Source organism: Rattus norvegicus, chromosome 9 (genome assembly GCF_036323735.1).
Source record: "Rattus norvegicus strain BN/NHsdMcwi chromosome 9, GRCr8, whole genome shotgun sequence".
In the NCBI taxonomy this organism is placed as follows: domain Eukaryota; kingdom Metazoa; phylum Chordata; class Mammalia; order Rodentia; family Muridae; genus Rattus; species Rattus norvegicus.
The window spans coordinates 49,023,623-49,047,481 of NC_086027.1; the positions used below are offsets into that span (position 1 = coordinate 49,023,623).

The 23,859-nt window shown below is 46.5% G+C and overlaps 1 protein-coding gene across 10 annotated transcripts in view; it reads left to right on the forward strand.

Annotated features, from left to right (window-relative positions):
* Positions 1-23,859, forward strand: part of Npas2 (neuronal PAS domain protein 2) — a 178,812-nt gene that overhangs the window by 64,398 nt on the left and 90,555 nt on the right. For all 10 annotated transcript variants that reach the window (XR_010054596.1, XR_010054597.1, XM_039083584.2 and 7 more), the window contains one exon: positions 10,936-10,989. Coding sequence is in view for 8 of the 10 variants with exons in the window: in XM_039083584.2 (XP_038939512.1) it covers positions 10,958-10,989 (32 nt within the window). In the remaining 2 variants the exon portion in view is untranslated. The remainder of the gene's footprint in view (positions 1-10,935; positions 10,990-23,859) is intronic.

The following is a 23,859-nucleotide window of genomic DNA, read 5'->3' on the forward strand; positions in this document are numbered from 1 at the left end:
CAAGAACACTTGTACATATACACATGGAGGGGATACGGGGAGGAAACAGGCCTCTGTCCTGCTGTAAACCCTCACAGGGCATGCTGGGCCTCTGCCCTGCCTAGCCATGAGCTAACAGGAACCTAGCTACTTCACTCTTGGCTGTAGGGAAGCATAGCAAAAATGGCCTTTTTCTGTGGTTGGAAAGGAGCAGGATAGGCATAGCTGGTTCCTAGCCTAGATGCACCACTGCACTAAACCGTACAGGCCCACGTAAGAAGGACCTTGTGAGGGGGTAGAGCCTTGAGACCATCCGGAGGGGATGGTAGCTGCAACTTCAGTTCCTTCAGAACAGCAGACCAAGAGGAAAGCTAGCCACACAAAGTGACCCAAGAGTCCCCGACACATCCTGTTGTTTCATGACCAGGACCTTCAAGCAAAACTGTGCCAGCAGCCCCTTCATACTCTCAGTGGTGTACTAGAGCCAACTGAGGAAACACAGGGAGATTTAACCTCACAGTTACCGTTTTTAAAGGAAGTACAACAAATCACGGTCACATGAAGAAAGAAAGCCTCTTGCTGCTGATGCTGTCTTGGATATTCCCCTCAGATGCTACCTGTCACCTGTGAGCTCTGCTCACACTTGGTATTATCTGCGGGAGTGGGCAGTGTCCAGGCAGACAGGTCACTCTATTTAAACTCTAAATGAAAGAAATAAAGGCGCAGTGAGGAGGAGGGGGAAGAGGAGGAGGAAGAAGAAGAGGAGGAGGAAGAAGAGGAGGAGGAGGAAGAGGAGGAGGAAAGAGGAGGAGGAAGAGGAAGAAGAGGAGGAGGAAGAAGAGGAGGAGGAAGAAGAGGAGGAAGAGGAGAAAGAGGAGAAAGAGGAAGAGGAAGAAGAGGAGGAGGAGGAAGAGGAGGAGGAAGAGGAGAAAGAGGAGAAAGAGGAAGAGGAAGAAGAGGAGGAGGAGGAAGAGGGGGAAGAGGAGAAAGAGGAAGAGGAAGAAGAGGAGGAGGAGGAAGAGGAGGAAGAGGGGGAAGAGGAGAAAGAGGAGGAGGAGGAAGAGGAGGAGGAGAAAGAGGAAGAAGAGGAGGAGGAAGAAGAGGAGGAGGAGGAACCAGTGCTAACTACTGGTGCTCTGTCTATCTTAATGTGTGGTGTCAGATAGACCTGAACTGGAAGCCTGTGTTCTAGAAGACTCTGTCCTGTTTCTAGCCATGGTCCCGTAGAAGAGGAGAGGATCCTAATGGTGCGTCCTCTTGACTGGAAGACTAGTTGTAGTCACATCAGTTACTGATGAAATCATCATACCCAGGAGCCAGTAAAAGCCACCACCAGACCAGAAGGAGAGAGGTTGAAGGCATTGGATCCTAAATCCAGCTCGCTCCCACACTAACTCTACGCCTCTGCCAGCCAGGGGTTTATGCGAAACGTCCCGCATCTTGGTTAAATGTTACTGGAAACTCCGATATTAAGCCCCAAATGCAGTACCCCACTGTCCAAACTAGTTTGATTTCTTGTGCCCCAAGACATCTTGGTTCTCTTTTGTCCTCTTTGAAGCCTTACACACAATTTGGATGAAGTTTCCCAGACATAAAGGGATCTTCTGGAGCACAGTTACCTGGAGAGAGAAACAGAGCCCCACACCACTTGCAGATCCTTTGGCTTTGGCTTTGGCTTTGGCAGTGACTCCCAACAGAGGCTGTGTGTGACTCAGACGCAGGGGTGAGTCACAAGCCTCCTGCCCCTCTTACTGATTTCACTAGGCATCCATTGTCCACACCCCGGCCACATACTGTCACTCAAGACAGACCACAGTATGGCTGGAAACTTCATAAAACGGGCCCCCTAGAGGGACGGAGAAGTAGGTGACAAAGGTTACAGGAACTCAGGAACTGTCACAATGGTCCTTCTGCCTGGATACTGCAACCATTTGTAGGTTGGAAACTCTTGTCTGACCAAAGATGTCATTGTAAGTTGACTTAATAACCCATTTTCTAACTTTCTCCATTCATTCCTTCACGGACTATGTCATTGTTTCCCTGAACAATGAATCACTGTGCCCTTGGAAGAGGGCAACTATAAAAGAAAAACCGGAGTCACAAAAGGCAGATGAAGCCCCAGCCTTGGCCTCGTAGACACTTGGGGCAGAGATTCTGGTGGTCATGGGAGCTCTCAGGGGTCTGGCCATAGGCTTAGCCTGGACTCTCTATGAAGCCACAGGAAAAGCTCTTGAGAGGTGGCTTCTTGTGGCCAGTGCGGGATTGGACCAGAGTTGAGATCGAATCTGTCAGCCTGGCTCGTCCCCAGTTGGGGAATGTGCCAGAACATGAGAATTCCGTAACTGAAAGGAAGCTGGGGATTGTGGTGGCAGCTGCTGCCTCTCTGGTTTTTACTGCTCATTTCCTTTAGAAAAAAAAACTGCTTCCCTCCCTGCAGCCCCCCATCCCCAGTGAATGAATCACTGGTAACCCAAAGATGGATTGCCTGGAGAGGAAGAATCGCAAGGGGGAAGTAACTTCCTAGTTTCCCCAAATGATGAAGGGGCAGTTCATTAGTACCTGCCCTTCAAAGCCTGTTTATAACAGAAAAAAATAATGAGAAAAAAATCACTTCCAGTCTTCCATGTACAAGGTACAATGCTCACTGGAGACAGGAGGCCCTCACTGGGGCCTCCTGACAGGACAGAATGTTCACGAGAGATAAACCCAGCCAGCGGGGAGATGTGCTTAGTGGAGCCTGTTTTGATTTCAACTTGCTCTTGTTTCCAGTGTTTTTGTTTTTCTTCCTCTTCTCAAACTTAATCCACCATGTTCTGCTGGTGTGGTGGGGAGGAGAATTGGGTTTTTCCAGCTAACTTGGGACCTGTGATTCAAACCACCTCTCAGCCAATTTGAAAACATCATCATGGTTTTATTTTGTGAAAACATTGGCCTCACAACACAGTAGGCTGATGGTAGTCATTTCACGGAACGCTCATGAGGACACAGAGTGATCCAGGGGGCCTACAGAGATGGTTCTAGTAATAACACTGGCACACACTGCTTGACCCTCAGCCTATTTTAGTAGATGAAGTTTTATTGGAACACAGCCATGTTTCTAATGTATATGTGTTTGATGCCTGGTTTTACATGGCAATGAGTGTTGAGCAGTTACACAGACTATAGGGTCTGCTCCTAAACTATTTACCAGGAACCCACCCTAGCTTTAATTTAAAAAAAATACTGTTCCAGTGGCTTCGTTTTAAAGGGTTTATAAGGAAACTCTTTTTTCTCTTGTTTTAATAAGATCACAGGCCTGTGACTTGTTCTGATAAATAAGATCACAAGCCTGTGACTTGGACAGGGTTTTAGGCTGACAAGAAAAGTCCTTGATCACAAAGGTTGAAGGAATCCTTTCTGTTCTGGGTCACAAGGGGACACAATGTGCTTTGACTGTAAATAAAGTTCATAACCTTGTTTGTGAGATTCTCAGGGAATTGTAGGTTTACGACTGGGAGGAACAGGTTAAGCCCAAAGGTCATATATGTTTCAGCCATAGGTATGGCTTTACTGCTATTTTAATATCTTTACCTGAGCATACTCTATTAGAAGAAGGGAAATTGTCTTTGTGTTGGGCAGTCTTTACAGAAAATTCTTATCACTAATCTCGATCTTTTGGCTCTCAGAAGGTGGGAGACTTCACGTATTACTAGAATCTCAGTTGCCTCCTCCTGGCTGCCGGTCCCTGTGGTCTCTATTGTTGGATGAGATGAACAGAGTAGTTTACAGCACAAACATGGTCTATTACACAGTTCAGAGGGGCCCTCTCAGGGTGAGAGAGTGGCTGGTGAGGAAAACTCTCTAACAGAGTAGTAACGGTAGCCAGACATCATTGTATTGTTCTAATTTTAGGCAGGCTTTAGGCTAATCCTTAAGAATCTCAACTATCATGGAAGCTAGAAGGATAAAGGACATGGGAACACACAGCCCACAGAATCAACCGAGCAAGGCTCATAGAGTCTCACAGAGACTAAACCAACCACCAGGGAGCAGGTCTGGGTCTGAGCTGGGTCTTCTGCACATATGTTATAGTTGTGTAGCTTGGTGTACTTGTGGGATTTAAGTGGGAGCAGGGCTGTCTCTCACTCTTTGCCTGTTCTTGGGACCCTTTTCTTCCTACTGGCTTGCCTCATCTAGTCTTGATATGAGGGTTAGTGCCTACTGCTATTTGTGGTTTGTTATATCATGTTCGGGTGATGTCCTTCAGAGGCCTGCTCTTTTCTGGAGGAAAATGAAGGAGGGGTAAATCTGGGGGAGAGGGCAGGTGTGGAGGGGACTGGGAGGAGGGAAGGGAGGGGAAACTAAGATCAGGGTGTAATATATGAGAGAAGAATAAAGACATAAATAACAAAAACAAAACCAACGCAAACACAAACTCAGCTGTCCTCCTGAGCTTGGGCACCAAAAAAACAAAAAACAAAAAAACAAAAAAAACCTCATGCACACTCTTGGTCTGCCATCAATAAAAAGAACTTAAAACTTAAAAATAAAAGAATCCAGAACTAGAACGCTTTACTGGGTAGTTGATTTAGAGTAACTCTTAAGGGAGGGTACACTGGTATCTGTTCTTTACCAGAAAGCCACAGTCTACTTAGTAACCTAATGACCTTCTGAGCAGTCCAGACTCTTGGGAGCTCACCTAGGGCCTGCATCATTCTTTTGATCAGAAATCAAAGCCCTGTGCCTCAGTCCTTGGTTATGTCTAACTAGCTACCTAATTCAAAGTTTCCATATCTCCTTAATTTTACTCACACACTGCATTTGGTCTCTTCAGGAGACCCAGATGTCAGCTGCTAGCCTCAGGCAGAACCTGTCACCTGTCTGCCTCACTGTGCACTCTTGCCTCACTGCTGCCTCACTGTGAGCTCCAAAGGCAAATGTATGTGGCACCAGAAAACTGTCACCCTCTCCTTTACCAGGCTCCAATGACTCAGAGCCAAAGCTCCAATCAACTGGGTAATAAATAAGTGGCTGTGAGAAAGAATGTTCCAGAGTCCTCAGGGCAGAAGTTTCACCTGGGTCGTATAAATGTTATTTGGAGATTCACCGTATAAAAGACATCTTCAATCATTTCTGCCCCTGTTTATTGCTTCCCCACGAGTTCCATTCCAGCTCTCACTCCTTCCCAGCCTCCTGACAGCCTGTGGTGTGACCCTGCTATCATTAATAGAGCTCTCCTCCATTTCTCTCTCTCTCTCTCTCTCTCTCTCTCTCTCTCTCTCTCTCTCTCTGTGTGTGTGTGTGTGTGTGTGTGTACGTTGTTGACAGTATGTGTGAGCATATGTACACACATACACACACACCATTGATAGGCAAAGGTAATATTCCTTCTCCCAAGGACCACCTCATCTGTGGCCTACCTCCCACTGCTAACCCTCTAAGATCATTGCTGATACTGGGAGTAAGAGTGACTGTAGTTTTAAGGGTTTGTTGGTGCCAGGGACTATGCTGGGGTTTCTTGTAGATTTGCTAATCTCACCTACTAAGCACAGAAAGGGAGACCCTGCTGCCGTCTCCACTTCACAGATGGGAAACTAGGGCTGGGGCTTCTTCACACGTGCTGTGCGTGAGATCACATTAGCAGAGGCAGAGCCCGAGCTCCAGCTGGGCGGCTGACTGCCTTTCCCTTGGATGTAGGACAGAACCCGCCACTTGCTGTTGCTCTGACATTAACTGTTTTAGATCCCACATATGACTGAGCTCACATGCCCTTCTTTCCGAGTCTGGCTTATGCCACTTAAGATAATGTCCTTCTCCAGTCCTCAGACAGGACAAACGGCCGACTGGCAGGTATTTGGAAGAATGTTGAATGTCATTGATCACTAGAGAAACATGGTCTGAAAGAAAAAGATAGCCCCTGAGCCCTTCAGTCCAGGTAAAACCATGGTCAAGAAGCAGAAGATGGCAAATGTGGAAGCAGATGTTGGGGGGAAAGCGCTTTGTGCCAACACAAGAAGCAGGAGAAGCAGGTACTTCCAGTTCAAAGAACTAGAACTGAAGTACCCAGGCATCGAGCAAGCTTACCACTTAGCACAAAATCAGGGGAAACGTTGTCAATGTGTGAAATTAAAAGGTACTTCATTGATCTCATCGGCTGATGGCATTTGTCACCAAATCTGACAACCAAGACTCACACGGTAGAAGGAGAGAACCAACTCCTGAAATTTATTCTCTGACCTCCACATGGACATTGTGGTACACACACACACACACACACACACACATACACTCACACACTCACACTCACACACACACACACACTCACACACACTCTCACACACACACTCACACACTCACACTCACACACTCACACTCACTCTCACACTCACACACACTCACACTCACACTCTCACACACACTCACACACTCACTCACTCACACACTCACACTCACACACTCACTCACACTCACACACTCACTCACACTCACACACTCACACACACTCACACACACTCACACACACACACACACACACACGGGGTGGGGAAGTGGAGACTGAGACTAAATAAAGCAATTAAAAATAAGTTAGTTAGGGGTTGGGGATTTAGCTCAGTGGTAGAGCGCTTGCCTAGTAAGCGCAAGGCCCTGGGTTCGGTTCTCAGCTCCGGAAAAAAGAAAAAAAAAGAAAAAAAAAAGAAAAAGAAAAGAAAAAAAAAGAAAAAAAATAAGTTAGTTAAGTACCTTAGCCTTATTATTAAGGCACCCATCCACAGGATGAGTCATAGTGACAACACAATGTTAGGGAAGGCCACTTGACCTCTGGATCTTCCTCCCCAAGTGCACATGAGTGAATGTGTGCAATTGACATGAGCATGGCCATAGTATGTGCTGTTAACATGAGCATGGCCATAGTGTGTGCAGTTGACATGAGCATGGCCATAGTATGTGCAGTTGACATGAGCATGGCCACAGTGTGTGCAGTTGACATGAGCATGGCCACAGTGTGTGCAGTTGACATGATGTGTGCAGTTGACATGAGCATGGCCATAGTGTGTGCAGTTGACATGAGCATGGCCATAGTGTGTGCAGTTGACATGATGTGTGCAGTTGACATGAGCATGGCCATAGTGTGTGCTGTTGACTTGAGCATGGCCACAGTGTGTGCAGTTGACATGATGTGTGCAGTTGACATGAGCATGGCCATAGTGTGTGCTGTTGACTTGAGCATGGCCACAGTGTGTGCAGTTGACATGATGTGTGCAGTTGACATGAACATGGTCATAGTGTGTGCAGTTGACTTGAGCATGGCCACAGTGTGTGTTGTTGACCTGAGCATGGCCGTGTCTAGGACCCCGAGAGAAATGTCAAAGCCTGCCCTCCTGCTCTGAGTGTGGATGTGGATAGTGCATACAAGAAACAGCCATTTATCTGTCTTCCTTCAGATGTTTACAGCCTGACAACTGTTCTCTTCTCCTACTGAGACTTTCTTTCTTGAAGATAGCTAGACCTGTGTCCTTCTTCAGCTGATACAATAGCCATGCCTCCTTGTAGTTTCTCTTCAGGAGACAGGGCAAGAATGACCTCACTCCTTAAGTTCCCTTCTTGGTCTGATCCTTTGTCTGTCAAAGGCTGCTTCCCATGTGTGCCCTGTTCCTTCTCTGTTTGGAAAAACATTTTCCTCTTGTCTCTTACCTTTACTGTTGCCAACCCTGGTGGCTACACCACCTGACTTGGTTCCTTTTTGCCTGTGTGCCTTTGAGAATAGCCCCTTTATAAGTAAGTTCTCCTCCATGTATCCTAGCGGCACGATCTGTCATCTGTGAAGTGAAGTCCCTGCTTCCCACACCTCATGACTCTGGTTATTTGGAGTAAAGACCTTTGCTTCCTTCTATGTTCTACTCTGATGGTTAATATCACCAATAGGCACTTCTCCAGCACCACACAGAATTCTCTTTACTTCCAAACAGAATCTTCCTTCTCCTGGCCATTCTCTCCTCACAGTCTTTCTATGGTCTTGAGGGAAACTGCTGCTCAGAATTCCCCTCCTTGGAGATGATGTAGCTGAATGAACCAAGTGTATCCCTCCTTTATCTTCTTTAACACAAGCTTCTAAGGCTTTTTTTCTTCTTCCCAAGTTCCTTTTAGTCCTTTGACGAAATCCAAGTGTGCATTGACAGATGACCAGATGAACGAGGTGTACTATAGCTACAGTGTAACAATATGAGCTACAGCTATGGTGTGGCAATATTCAGCCTTTAAAGGGACCGAGATGCTGACACAAAGAACAATAATACTTTAGTATCTATAGTTGGCAGATTCATGGGGCCAGAAAGTAGAGTGATTTTGGCTTGGAGGTGGGGACAGTGGGGAATGGCAATATCGATGTTAGTTTTGAGGAGGACTGGAGTTTTGCTGATGGATGGTGGCGGTGGTTACATGACATCGCGAACAAACATGAAACCACTGCAGTTCCCTCACAAATGCTCAGAATGCCATGACTCATTATGTGTACTTCACCGCAGTTTTTATAGTAAGAAAGTAATACATAGGAGAGACATGGGAAGTGACAGAGATGACAAAGCCTTTGGAACAGGAGGTCCACTAAGATTCCTGAGCAGACATTGCTTTTCAAGGGGAGCAGTTTGGCTGGCCAGGCTTCACTACTCAGAAGACTGGTAGCAGGGACTTGGGAGGGAGGGGAGGAAGAAGAAAAGAGCACAAGTCACTGGGGCTTTGTGGATTTAAATGGCTATAAATTCAGAAGTGGAACCATCATTTAGTCACCGTTGGATGCCTAGTTTGTGGTGCATCATGCGGTTAGGATCTAGTATAGGTGTCCCATCCCTCCTGTATATACAGGAGTTCTGTAGATACAGCTTAGTGGACGCTCATGCCTACCCTGGATACTCCCCACTGCCACCGCCTTTCACAGGACAGAACCCAGGTAGGACATCACTGAGTATATTTCCCCCAGTACCTTTCACCCTCACGCCTTGAGCAGAGTCTGTCTGGAGAGTGTCGAATGCACACATGTGCAGGTGTGAAGCAGGTGTGAAGCAAGTGTGAAGCAGGTGTGAGGCAGGTGTGAGGCAGGTGTGAGGCAGGTGTGAGGCAGGTGTGAGGCAGGTGTGAGGCAGGTGTGAGGCAGGTGTGAGGCAGGTGTGAGGCAGGTGTGAGGCAGGTGTGAGGCAGGTGTGAAGCATGTGCTCATGTGGTGCGAACCTCAGATGAGACATGGAGTCCCTCGTGGGTCTACCCCTAAAACCACCTGATAGGACCATGAGGATAAGCCGCCATGGCTGCAGAGTTCCTTGCCTCTGCTCTAGGTCAGGTATGTGCTTGTGCGTGTAGACAAGCAAGGTCACAAGACAAAAGCACCTCAGTAAAAATGTCATGGAAGACTTGAAAGAAGCAGAGTAGCTGCTGGTACACTTGCCAAGTGTTGTGGAGTTTAGATGTCTGGTGAGGAGCACAGGATGAGGGTGAGCCTGGGGCCGATTCGTCATCTCCACTGTCCCCTCCCTAGCTCAGCACCTTTGCCATCCCAGACACTGCCACCATCTGCCTCTAGTCCCCCAGTGGGCTCTGGCTTATGAGATTCCTGAGACTCTTCTTAACTGTTGGTGAAGCCAAGCAGGCAGGATAGTAGTGTGTGGTAGAAGAAACCAAGGACGTGTGCTGCCCTGTGGAGAAACCCAGGGCTGTCCAAGGGTTGAAAGGGGAATTGCATCATTTGGCCCTGAGAGACACTGAACCCATGACCTAAAGAGTAAAATTTCCAAGTGGTGAGCTAGGCCCTGGGGACTTGGGAACTGCACGAACATTCCTGGACTATTGTGTAACCTTCTACATCCATGAGCTGTAAGGGAAGGACTATGGTCACACTTCTTTGGGGCTGAGTCTCCTGGTCACATGTTAGAGAGAGGGTTTGTGTCTTGGGATGGACAGAGTCAGGTGCAGCATGCCTGGGACATCGTGAGCATCCCACCAGAGGAGCTTGCTAGTGTCTGGTTCGCGATGGAGACACGGTTTCATTGGGAAGGGCCCCTGGAACGATCCAACATGGAACCAGGAGACACTTCCATCTAGTTTTGAAAAATAATGGCTGTTTCCTTTAAAAAAAAAAGGCTCATTCCCCAAGACTACAATGGAGTTTTCAAGAAGTTACTTCAACACCTGATGACCCATCACTCTGATATAATACCAAATACATTCACCTTTCAACTCACAGGCATCTGTCAATGTAGTCTAGTACAAAATTCATAAAAAATACCTGAGACATTAAGAGGTGTGTGTGTGTGTGTGTGTGTGTGTGTGTGTGTGTGTGTGTGTGTGTGTGTGTGTGTGTTACGCGGATGGGTGGATGTGCCTACTAGGCACATATGGAGGCAGAAATTGATATATCTTTCCTCTATTGTTATCCACCTTCCTGCCACCTTCCTGTCCCTCACTGAACCTAGAGCTCACTGTTTCAGCTGGACTGGCTATCGAATGAGTCCCTAGGGTTCACTTCCTTGTACTTCCCAGTGTTGGGGTTTGGAGACACACTACCATGTTTGTGAATGCTAGAAATCCAAACTCAGATCCTCACGCTTGCATCATAAGCACTTGAGCCATCTCCCAACACCATCCTAAGAGTTTATTGCAATTTTATTTGATTGTGCAGTCCCAAAGAGGGTTGTTCCAACAGCGTGCTGCCCTGTCAGAAGGTTAGACATGCCTGAACCTGACCCCTAATGGCATGAATGCTTGAATCAAAACATGTCTGTTTAAACTCACAGAGACAAGAACACTCTGGAATCCTCAGTACGTTTTGGGCACGCGGCAGGCTGCTTGTAGCCTGTAAGGTCCAGAATCACTGGGTTGAGGGGTGTATATTTGATTAAGACCAAAGTAGTGACAACTATCAGGACCTGTAAGAAAGATCTAGAAGCAGGCCGCAACCAACAGATTCTTTTTTTCTGTTTTGTTTACCAGGCAAAACTGCATAGAAACTCTAATGGACGAAGATGAGAAGGATAGAGCAAAGAGGTAAGTGGGAACCGTCCCTGCCCACCAGACGGAGCACGAGACACTTACACTCTCTTAAACTCAGCATGGCGGGCAGCTGTGGGGTGTGGCTACATATTCTCCCCCATGAAATGTTTCACAATGGTTTTAACATTCACACCTCACCAGTGACGTTGTCATTGTGTAAGACCTGCCAAGAAGTCTATGCTTTTAGTGTGCCTATGTGTTACCCCTTTGACAATGGTATTTATTCAGAGGCCTCCAGTTTCTGCTTTTACAGGATAGGTGCTGTTCAGCAAGGCAGGCTTATGGGAACCGCACCAGCCTATGTTCAAGCCCTGGTGGTGGTGTTGGGGGAGGGGGCTACCTGAACTGGACAGCAAGCGCATTATTGTTACCCTACTAGTACTCTGTCCACATTCAGTTGTTGCTAAGTGAGCAGTTGCTGAACACTGTCTTCACATCAGCTCAGTTTCTTCATCTGTGAAGCAGCGGCACCGTGACTCCTTGTACCATGGTTGAACAGTCGGGATTTACTAGCCTGGTAGCTATGACATTGAAGCGCCTACAACCCTGCCTACCTCTATTCCTTTATGGTTGTTCACTGAGTACCTATTGCATTCAAGGTAGTTATGAAGCTGGGGTCGAAGGTCAAAAGTGGCCATCGATGTGACACAACCCACCCCAGTGCATGATTGCCATGCAAAACTTGGTGAACCGAGGAAGCAAGGGTGAGGAAGAGAACTCGGTCCCCTCGGGATGTGCACACAGGTGATGAGTGATTGGGCTCACTGCAGACAGCGCAGCAGTAGAGAGAAGCAGGATGCTATCAGGGGAACATTCGTTACAGACCCACAGACAAGCCTTTTCCCTCTGATCTCATTTCTACACCGTATGGGGCAGGTACTCTGCCCTCTACTGAAGACCCCTCATGGACTCATGGAGCTGAAGAACATGCCCACTTCCCTCCATAGAGCCTCGCAATTGATTTGCAAACATTTGAGTCCCCAGAGATCACCCATTGTGGTGCCCACCTCTACTGCAACTCTCCCATGAGGTGAAAGTCATGAGAGACACCAGTCCACAGCCACTCACAAAGTTGTTCAGTCTGAATCTTCAAGAATAAGGGAGTCCATGCTGTTTTAACTTCTCTTCGTATTTATATTAGCGAAAGGTCGGTGTGTTGGCTGGCAGCTTAGATGCAGTGCGGAGTGAGCAGTAGGAAGTGGCTGGCCAGTGTCACCTTCGATCTTACGTTACTTGTCTTGAGGCAGCCAGGACTCAGGGAAGAACCTAAGTCTCGTACACATAAGGTGACTTTACGTTTCTTTCCACTCTTCCACAAGCACAAACATCTGCAAAAGCAGTCACCAAGGAGGCCCGTAACTCTTGAGTTTATTCTGAAGCAACAAGCTCCGGGCCCTTTGGTCCTGGGAATCACAGCCTCCCTCTGGAAATGCTTCCCAATCTGTAAGTCACGAGCTGTAAGGTTGGTAAAGTCCGCTTGTGTCCCTCAAACCAGCAGGAATCAACTCGACTGTAGTGGCAATTCTGGAGTTCAGGGTTCTGTGATTTGCCCTGTGCTCTAGCAGAGGCTAGAGGGTTTGCCAACTGGAGATAGTTTCTGCAATTGTGGGACTTCAGGGAACGTTTCAGAGGGTTGTATTAATGCTAGGGGTTTGATAGGCCAGGTGAGTGGTTGCTGGTCGTTCTGGCCTGCTGGTTGTGGTTTGATACAGTCATGCTCAAAGAAAAAAACAAAAGGAAAGAAATTAGATTTGGGGATCTCTCTCTTCTCTTCTTCTTCTTCTTCTTCTTCTTCTTCTTCTTCTTCTTCTTCTTCTCTCTCTCTCTCTCTCTCTCTCTCTCTCTCTCTCTCTTTTCCCTCCATCTTTCTTTCCCTTCTATCTAGTGATTGGGGGGTGGAGTGGAATGAGGATGGGGAATAAAGGGTGGGAAAAAGAAGAACCCACCAATTAGTAAAGACCGGCTACCCTCAACCAGACTGGCTGTGCACACTCTTGCCCATTCTCTCATGGGCAGGCTTATCTCGCAGACAGGCTGGCTTCCTGGAGGGCTTTGCTGTTTGGACTCCTGCAGGTGAGCTAGGTACTGGATAGCGGTCTCTGCGATCCCATGTGGCTGTTCTCACCTGCAGCATGACATATAGCCCATCTCTCTCAGGGCATGTTTTTCTGGGAGCCTTCTTAAGGAGTAGGAGAAAAACAAACTAACTAGACGTCTTGGCACACATTTCAAAACCTCTAGTTTTGCAGATTTGGAGACAGCAAGGCGGGAAGTCATTTCTTTAGCCCACCTGGAGGCCCTGGAAGGATTTCTTCGTTCACAAGATATTCTTGGAAGATTAGGAATGCTTGTTAGCTGGAGATCACGGTCTTCCTGGTCTCAAAACAAAGACAAAACCTTACTTTATGTGACTTGAGGCTTTCAGAGCTTTGGGGATTGCATGATGCCTTCGGGTTGACTGACGGCTCACATACTCTGAAAAGGATGTGACTCCACTCTGTGAATTTCACTCTGTGAATTTCCATGTAAATCCAGCGGTTGTTAATTGAGTTCCTATCCCCTGTTCTGGACCCTCTCCTTTTTTAGAGAAGAGTTAAAATGTAATCTTTGTATTCAAAAGGTCCAAAGAAAAGGGGTGTGGTTGAGGGATGTGAGGTCCCCAGATAATGAAGTTCCCAGTTTACCATTTTGTCTTGTGTACGTGTACATGTGCGCACATGCATACGTGTGTGTGTGTGTGTGTGTGTGTGTGTGTGTGTGTGTGTCCTTAGACAGGCCACTAAACCACTTTTAACCTCAGGTTCACGTCCTGTGAAATGGGTTGCCAACAGTCACAGCCTAATTCTGAGACAGTCGCAGGTACTCAGTGTGTGCATGCACGGCTCAGCATCCATGGTGCCAATGAGACAACTGAGGTGTGTGGGTCCCTTGGCATATCTGAGCACTGAGATCCTTTCTCATTCTCCTGGAATCCCTGTAAAGTGGGCTATTACTGTTCTTACTTTACAGTAGAGAAACCCCAGGTCCTGAGACTGCCCACCAGTAGCCAGGGGGATCAAATCTCAATACCCCTGACCTCTCCCCATACTCATAAGTAGAAGCTGCTCCTTCCCTTTGCTTTGTGCTCAGGGGACCGGGGCAGTAAGTGCTGGCTGTTACTTTGCCCAGAGAACCCGAGATTCTACAGCTTTTCTGTGTCACACAACTGGTTTGCTTCACTTGTTGCTAATGAACACTGGATTTTCCCTTCATCCTCTGTCCTGGTGTTGAAGAAATAAGTGGTCTCCTCTTGCCATTTGGCTAGAAAGTTGTTTCCATAAGCCCAGGCCTTTAGTTGAGGTGAGCAGAGTGGGAGAGGCAAATGGCTTTGCTGCATCTTATTCAGGAAAATCAAGAATGTCCGGAAAGATTAGCTGGTTCAGGGTTCTCAGAGGAGGGATCCTTGGATCTGAAATGTGAGCTGAACTCTTGTTTCTTCTTTGACCCTAGACCTTAGTCTCAGCATGATTTGGGCAAGGGGTAGGCATTCAAACTGGACACAGCACTAAGGTAGCCATGTGTGAGGGAAAGGGTCAGCCATTCCCCGGTGTGCTGCTTCTTCTCAGTTCCCATGTGGAAGAGAAGATGTGGCCCAATGACTAACACCATGTAGTGGTTTGAATAGGTTGGCCCCCATAGACTCATGGGTTTGAATGCTTGCTTGGTCCAAAGAGTGGCACTATCAGGATGTGTTCCTTGTTAAAGGAAGTGTGTCACCAGGGGTAGTCTTTGACACCCTCCTCCTATCTGCCTGGAAGACAGTTTTCTCCAGGTTGCCCTTGGAACAAGATGTAGAACTTTCAACTCCTTCTCCAGCATCATGCCTCCCTGGATGCTGCCATGTTTCTCACCTTCGTGATAATCGACTAAACCCCTGAACCTGTAAGCCAGCCCCAATTAAATGGTGTCTTTATAGGACTTGCCTTGGTCACGGTGTCTGCTCACAGCAGTAAACCCTAAGACAAACCTTCTCATTTTCATTAACTGAGTAATACGGTAAGCAACTGAATGCCAGGGAAGAAGGCACACAGCGTTATCCTCCCTTCAGAGGGCACCTGGCAGGGAGCAATCATGGAAACAGACATAAAGGAGAAAGCAGCCCACAGTGTGTGAGGCAAAGCCAGGAGAGCAACCAGATGTGTGAGCTCCGCCTTCTCACCAACTGCTTTTGCTCAGGCTGATCTTGTTTCATTTATATGATTCCGTTGGCCATAATTAACATAGGTCTGGATGGAAAGTCTCACAGGGGAAGGTTGTGGCCAGCATGGAAGACTCTGGGTCCACCCATGCTTGCAGAGTGTCATGCCTGCAGGCATCGTGCAGAACGCAAGAGCCCAGCCCTGAGCTCTGTGCAGTTGCTCCAGTTGGACCTTCAATGCTAATTTTGATGTGATTCCCTATCCTAGGCTTTGGGCTTGGTTTTATGTATATGACCATAAGTTCCATCGTGGGTTAAAAAAAAATGACAGTAAGCCATTGTCGAGGCTTCCTCTGTTTATTTGGATGGTGATTAAAGCAGTGGCAGCAGCAGGCATCACAAGAACAGGGCGGTAACAGGACACGGGATTCATTAATATTACCCTGTAATTTCCAGATGAGTGATTCTGTCCTCAAAACAAAGGGAAAAGTGGAGCTGTGCTTGCAAGCAGAATGCTAATTCTTCCCGTGGCCCAGTAACAGCCGAGTGGAAAGGGGGGCTCCCTCGTCTGGGGTCTTTCATCTCCTACCTTGCTGGGTTCTGTTCTTTTGACTAAAGAGGACTGTCATCAGAAATGTGGACCTGAATGGTTTGTAAACCTGGGGTTGTCTTGGCTCCAGGAAACCCAGAATCTCTCTGGGGCATCTGAGGTAAAGAATAATTTATTTAAAAGCAAGCTCAGTGAACTCAATGAACGGCCAACTAATCAAGGGTGGCCAGAAATCCACCTTCTTGAACAGAGCATCTTTCTTTGGGCAAGGCCATTCCCTTCAGGACTCTAGTGACAAGCTGCTAAGGACCAGAACCCAGTTAAATGAGGCCTGTTTGAGTGTTAACTAAGAGTCACTATGAAATTAGGCCGGCTTCCCGTCGGGACCCAGACGATATTTCTGAAAATGGTGGTTAAGAGGAAAGATGTCCCTGTACCACCTCAGGAGGGGACAAATGGCCCCGAAGCCACTCCAGATTGCCAGCCAAACCTGCAGAGAAGTCATAGTGAATTCTCAAACGTCACCGCAGGTGGCTCCAACCCAACCTATCTTGCCGCACATGGACTCTGCCCTAAAACCCAGATAGCATTTTCTTCCACAAACTGCTTAAGCCTATGAGCTAACTGATGCCCCTCCTCCCCCAAATCTCTCTCCAAAAGGATACAGCCTGAGTTACAGAATGCAGTGTGTGTCTGTCACAGGGCCCAGGGCAGCAAGTCATGGGAACCACACCGACCTTAGTGGGCCTTTCTTTCTGTTTGAGTTACCCAAAATGTGTTTGGGGGAGTACTCTCCGGAAATACTTCCCCAAAACAAGTTTAGGCCATGCCATAAGAGATGCTAAAACACCCTCTAGCAAGCAAGAATTGAAGTTTACCTACAATTCTTCCATTAAATCTTAACCTAGGGGGAAAATTACAGCAGAACATAAAATTAGCTGTTCTGCCCATGCACCCTCCCCTCTCCATAAATAACTCCAACTAGAAGGCCCTTTGACCCACATTGTCTTACGCAGCAGATACATTGACTTAATTGCAACCCTTTCTGCGTATATGAAGGCTATAAAAATAGCATTTGAAAAATATCGAAATATCTAAAGACCCCTTAAAATGCCACTACTTCGACAGCTGCCTTTAGACTTTATCTAGGTACATGTACACAGTCATCATGTGGGTATGCATATGTTGTGTGCACACATGTGGTTGCTTGTATACGGAGGCCAGAGGTTAGCAATGGAGGTTTTCCTTGTTGCTTTCTATCTTACTTTATGAGTCAGGGTCTCTCACTGAACCTAGAGCTCTCTGACCAGCAAGTCCCAGACATCCTCCTGTCTCCCCCTCCCCACATGTTCACAAATGTTCACTGACTTTTATGTGGGTGCTGTGGACCCAGACTCAAGTCCCTGTGTTTGCACAGCAACTTTACCCACTAAGCCAAACCCCACCAAGCCTCAGATGGCCATGTTGAATGTTCGAGTGCATTTACCGTCAAGTCTTCCCTAGTATTTGCTCTGGTTTTAGCAGGACTGTGCATCAGGTTTTTGTTAATACGGGATCAACATGTTCAGTTCACTCTTCCAGAAAGCCCATCCCTCACGGACAGGGCAGTATTCATGTGAGGGATGTTTCAAATTTATTTCATGCCTGGGAGCCTCACATGTCCAGCTCTGTCCGTCTTTGGGTGTTGCCTGCAAATACCTAATTGATATCTTTCCTTTTTTTTTATTCTCTTTCCTTTTGTGAGGCTGATTTCTCTGTAGCCATGGCTGTCCTGGAATATATCTTTCAATTCTAAAATAAATAAATAAATAAATAAATAAATAAATAAATAAATAAATAATAACTCTTCTTCTGCAGCTGTAACACACACACACACACACACACACACACACACACACACACACCGTCCCCCTCCCCCGATTTCAGGGTCTGTGGAGCCTAGAAAAGAGAGCTGAGTCTGTTCCCAATGCTTCCTATGCCGGTTTAGTTTCCTCAGCTTGTAGAACTTGTATCTGGGAGGCCTCCTCTTGAGGTAGGAAGCTCTTAGACAGGTAAAGTGTAGCAGGATATCCCAATATAGATGGATCTTGAAGGGTAAGTGTGTTGATATCCACTAAGGATTGGAAGCTGGGGAGGGAGAAGGAAGGGGAGAAAAGGGGAAGGCGGGAGGGGGGAGAGAGACAGATATCTTGGAATAGTTTACCAAGAGGAGGCACACATTTTAATTTTTCCTGTATCTTCCGTCTGACTGATCTGTGGGTCTGGCCCATCTGCATGGCCTGTTGTGTATTCCTAATGTCCCTTTTGCCTGTCAGCGTAAGCCCAGGTTGCCTGTCCTTCACAAATGGCCTTGTGCTGCATTTGTTTGTTGAACGGTACATGAAGCATGGAACAGGAGATGAATGAGGACTTTTGCTTTTCAAAAGGCCTCAGAAGATTTTTACAAGGAAAGAAGTTACTTTACTAATCCCAACTGACCCAGAGTTACTCTCAAAACTACAAACAGACGTTATCAACCTATATCCACATGTTGCCCTTAACATTTACGGGGCATCTGTTTTGTTTAAAGTTGCTTTTAACCTGTTGGCTGCATTAAGCGAGTTATTACCACAACACACAGCGGCACGTATAAATTATTCTGGGTCAGGGGCGTGGAAGAGTAGCTAATTTAAGATGAAAGCTGTACATTAGCTCAGCCTGTGAAAGCTGATTGCACAGGAAATCCAAGGCACAGTAAGGTTGATTACATTGCTCTCTTAAAGGCAGATTACACTTAAATAGGCTGAGTACACAGTGGGCAACAGATTAAGTACAGCGTCTTGGATGATCTCAGGGCATATTATTAACTCATCCGTGAGGTCTGCAAAAGTTTAGTCTTGGAAGGTATCCAAGATATTAAAACACATCAATGCGTATATATTTTATAAATTATAAATATAATAAATTAACTATTCTTGCTGTTTATTTTATTCTTTTTGAGGAAAGGGTCTCATGTAGCACAGGCTGGCTTCCTCATACTCGTTAGGTAGCCACCACCTCCCAAATGGTCAGATCAAAGGTGTGTGTCACTATATATATCTAGCTTAGCATTAACTATTCTTCCTATGTCCCTGCACAAATACCCCAAAATATAAGGGATTGAAGCCATGCCACACACCTCAAGGCTCCAAGCCTAACTTAGATCTGAGGTTATACATCCAGGGAACTTGTGTGTTCATAGATGCTTTATCGTGACTGCTTACTAGGGATGTATTATCAACATTAGCTCAAACCAGATTGTCACAGAACTGGCATGGAAAGACAGGAACGCTTGGCTTACCTGCCCATCTCTTAGTGCAAATGCCACCAGAAATGTGTTTCCTGAGAGTCTCCCATAACTACTGACCCCTTCAAGAAGGCCTTCAAACTTCCCAATGCCAGGCTCACCAAGTCTCTGCTCCAAACCATTGCTTCCCATGGGTCTTTTATAGACTCTCTTTATAAAAATGTGTTGTGGGTTGTTGATTCTGGTGAGGCTTAGTCAATTCTTCTCTGGTGTCCTTCACACCCATCATATTGAACCTGGTCAAACGCATGGGCCAGCTTTTCAAGGTCTGCAAAAAGCAATTGGCATGCCAGAGCGAGGAGGTAGCTCTTTTGGAAGTCCCAGCATTTGGTTCAGCTTTGTTTGCCCTCCAGTTTTTCCTGTCCTAGATTCGGGGCAGACCCAGACCAGAAGTGGGTTCCGAGAACAGAGAGGCTTTCTAACACAACAGGGTTTCTTGATGCTCAGGTGCAGTGAGATAATCCTGAGCTATCCTGTTCTTAACCCACTTCTTCCCACCCTGAAGGCATTCGTCTGCTGTGGCAGCCTCAGTAATAGCAGGAGCTATGGGAATGCACAGGGTGCTGACAAACAGGAGCCTCTTCTTTCCAGTCAGAGGAGCTGTCGGATGGCTGGAACCCTGATGGTTTTCTCACCCTCTCTGTTTCCCTACTGCTTGGCCCCAAATACAGATGCCAGCGTAGGAGGTCTGAGGCAGAGTAGAATAAGCAAGGAGCCAACGTTTTAAACAAAAGAATGAAAGGGGGCTCTGGGAAACTAAGTACTGGGCAGAGCTCTTGGAAGGAGTAAAATGACCCTAAATTTGGCTGTAAGTTTCTGGGCTTGTTGTTCCCCAAGCTTGATGGCACCCCATAGACTCTCACATCATAGCTTCTCGATAGATCTACACCTGGAATCCAAGACTAGCCACGTGGGACTGATCTGAAAAGTGGTGTGGAATTCTCACCAGAAATCACAGAAACGTGTTTTAAATGTCAATTAAATTGTTAATCCAAATGCTACATCCAATGAAAATGAAAATGTCCAAGAAAGGAGACCAGGTTCTCAAGAGACCCACTAGAGAAGAGCTGCTAAAAAAATCGCCAACAGGAAGGGATAATGTTAGACAGAGACAAGTGGGGGGGCGGGGGGATAGGGGATGGAAATGGCAGCTGACTGGAGAGACGGGATGATGTCTGATACATTAAAGCAACACAGTCTCCTAGCTTATTGGCACTCAGCATCCGTCCACAGAGTACATAAAGATACACTATAGATACACTGTAAACTGAGAAAGCACCAAAGGGAAACACATGGAGTAAAATTGTACACACACTACACAGGTGCTGAAAAGGTACATTTCTATTGTACTGTCCCCAGAGTTTTTGCTACACGTGTTACAAAGAAATATGAAGGAAAGTCAGATGAATTAACTGTAAAATGCTAAAAAAAAAAAGTTTTATAATCCAAAAGAAGACAGAAAAGACTAGCAGGAACAACAACCAAAAAGAATGAGTGAACAAACAGAAAGCAGGTTGTAGAATGATATCTTAAACACAAGCTCGCACATACATGCAAGGGGTGGGGGGAGGTGAGGGCACACACATGCACGCAGGCACAAATACATTAAATATAAATTATCTAAATATGACACAGATTGTCATAGTGGGAGTTTTTTTTAGATTTATTTATTTCTAACTAGGTGATGTGTCTGTGTGGGGTATGTGCACAGAGCACAAGTGCTGGTGGAGGGCAGAGGCATCAGAGGCTCTGGTGCAAGAGTTACAGGCATTTGTGGGCTGCCTGAATACATGGACACTGGAGACCAAACTCGCTCTGCTACACCCATACACTCTCTGGACCACTGACCTATGTCTCCAGGTCCACTTCATCATCATCATCATCATCATCATCATCATCATCATCATCATCATCATCATCATCATCATGTTTTATATAGTCTTTAATAATTTCACACAGTGTGTACACTTTTGCTCATATTCAGCCCCATTCCCCAATTCTTCCTGCCCCTCCCCCATGTCCCCTTTCCTGCTTCATGTCCTCATGATATTTTTATAACCCATTGCATCCAGTTAATGATGCCCATATATGCATGTGTGTGGGTGCATCTTCTGAAGCATGGGTCAGCCTACCAGGGATCATACTTGTCTTAGTTAGCGTTTCTATTGCTTCAGTGAAACACCATCTCCAAAGAGCAATTTGAGGAGGAAAGGGTTTATTTGGCTTACACTTCTATATAGCCGTCCATCATTGGAAGAAGTCAGGACAAGAACTCAAACAGGGCAAGGAACCTGAAGACTTGGAGGGCTACTGCTTACTGGCTTGCTTGGCCTGCTTTCTTAGGGAACTGGGAACCAACTGCCCAGGGAAGGCCCCACTCACAATGGGCTGAGCTTCTGCCGTTGATCACTAACTTAATAAAATGCCCTACAGGCTTGCTTACAACCCCATTTTCTGGAAGCATTTCTTTATTGAGGTTCCTTCCTTCCTTCCAGATGACTTTAGCTTGTGTCGAGTTGACATAAAACTGCCCAGCACAATATCCCTAAAGAGAGCTAACTCTCTTTACCTAGCAGTCATCAACTACTAACAGCTCCTCACCTAGGGTTTGCTGCTCCTGTGCCCCTCCCACAATTGACACCAGCGAGTACTTGTGGCTGTGCTTCCTCTGGCTCTCCCGGCCTCCTCTTCTGCAATGTTTCCTGAGCCCTGACTCAAGGGCTGTGATACAGATGTTCCATTCGTGCCTGATCACGCCCCTGACACTAATCCTCTGCACTTGGACCTGTTGTGGATCTTTGTATTACGCACCCACGGCGCAGAGACACATTCTGAGGATAGACAGAAAGCTGCAGAAGTCTATGGCTGTAAAGATACGTATTTAGAAGACAGCTTGATACAGTGTTCTTTTAGCAAAATCAAAGCAAAGAGGTCACCCCTGGAGACTGTGAGCTCCCCAGCTGGACTTCTGGTCAAATTTTCAGTACCAAGCATGAGTTTCCTCATAAGATAAGGAGGAGAGCAATTAAGGAGTGTTTGGTTACCCGGGTAATACTCAGGACCCTGCTGCACCCATAGGCATGTCTTAGCGGGTTGTTGTTACCGTGTAGCTCCCAGAGTTCACAACTCTGTAAGACAGTGGATAGCTTTTCTTCACTCCTGGTAGCATAAACTCTAATCACCAGGGATAAAGCTTCCAGGTCAGTACCAGCTTGATTTCTCCAAGTCCCATGTCCAAAGCATGTGACGTCTTCAGTAATTAGGTCTTACCATCAAGCAGAATGGGGGAAAAAAAAACCCAACTACATGCTGTCACACGACACTTACTGCAAACCTGATCCTATAAATAGGTTAGAAGTAAAATAGAGACGTATATATATGACACAGACAGTAATGTTAAAGAAAGCCAAAGGAATAGCAAATTATATGTTAGCACACAAAATATTACCAGGGAGACACAGTGACATTACACAGAGATAAAGGATCGGTTCACCAAGAAAAGACAACAATTCCGTTGTTGCTATACAGTGTGTATCTATACACACTGAAAAGCAAGAGCCTCCAAGCCTATGCAGCACAAACTAAAGAACCTAATGGGAGGCTTCGCTGGGCTGTTCTCAGTCACAAGCCAGTGAGCTGAAAGGCAGTGGAGATGTCGAAGAGCTAAGATGATTGACATTTCTAGAACACCCCACACAGCAGTATCGGAGCCCGATGTCTCAAGTACCTATTGAACATGTACCAAGAGAGACCAAATGTTGCTTCATAAAACAAGTGTAGAGAAATCCAAATGAAGCAAACTTAAATTAGAATCAGAAATTTTTTCAGGAAAGATAATCCCTAGAAAACAAACTTCCAAGGAACCCACGGATCAAAGGGATGTTTTAAGGAGCATTGGAGACCCTGTTGACTGAACGAGATTGAAAATGCATTTCAGGGGCTGTGTGCTGTAGCTGTAGGAGTGCCCAGAGAGGACCCTGCAACATTAGATGTCCGAATTAGAAAAAAGAGAAGGTGGGAGCCATAGCCTAGCTCCCACCATGAAAGTGGGGCCTGGAAAGATGACTCATCCGTTAAGATGCTCCCATTGCAGAGGGAGGACCTAAGCTCAGTTCCCAGGACCCACATCAGCGTGCTCATGACTGCTTGTAACTCTGATCCGGGGGATCTTCTGACCACCTGGGGTGCTACACACACACACACACACACACACACACACACACACACTCAAATTTATATTCAGACAGACAGGCACACACACGCGCGTACACACACCCATTTTTATATAAAGAAAAGCAGACATGAGAGCTGGGAAGTGTCTCAGTTAGAAAAGTGCCTACTGTACAAACATGAGTTCAGATCCCTGACCCTAGCACCCATGGTACCCATCGCTAGGGGTCAGAGGCCAAAGTAGGTGGCTCCCTGCATCTCACTGGCCAACCAGCCTGTCTGAACCAATGAGCTCCCAGGTTATCGAGAGGCTTCCTCTCAAAAGATCAGGAGGAGGACAATTAAGGGAGATTCTTGGTGTTGGTTTCTGCCCTGTGCACACAGAGAGCAGAGAGCAGGGGTAGGGAATAAAGGGGCGAGAAAGAGATAAGAAGAGAACTAGAAAAACAAAATAAAGTCATAGGATAAGCACAGCCGGCCATGATGGCTCATGCTTTCCATCACAGCACTGAGAAGGATTAGGAAAACTGATTTCTGGGGGTCCAACCTGATCCCGTAGTGAGTTCTAGGCCTTCCAGGTCTATAGAGTAAGTCCTTATCATCAAAGGGAAGAAAAGCATAAATCCACAAAGTTGAAAATAA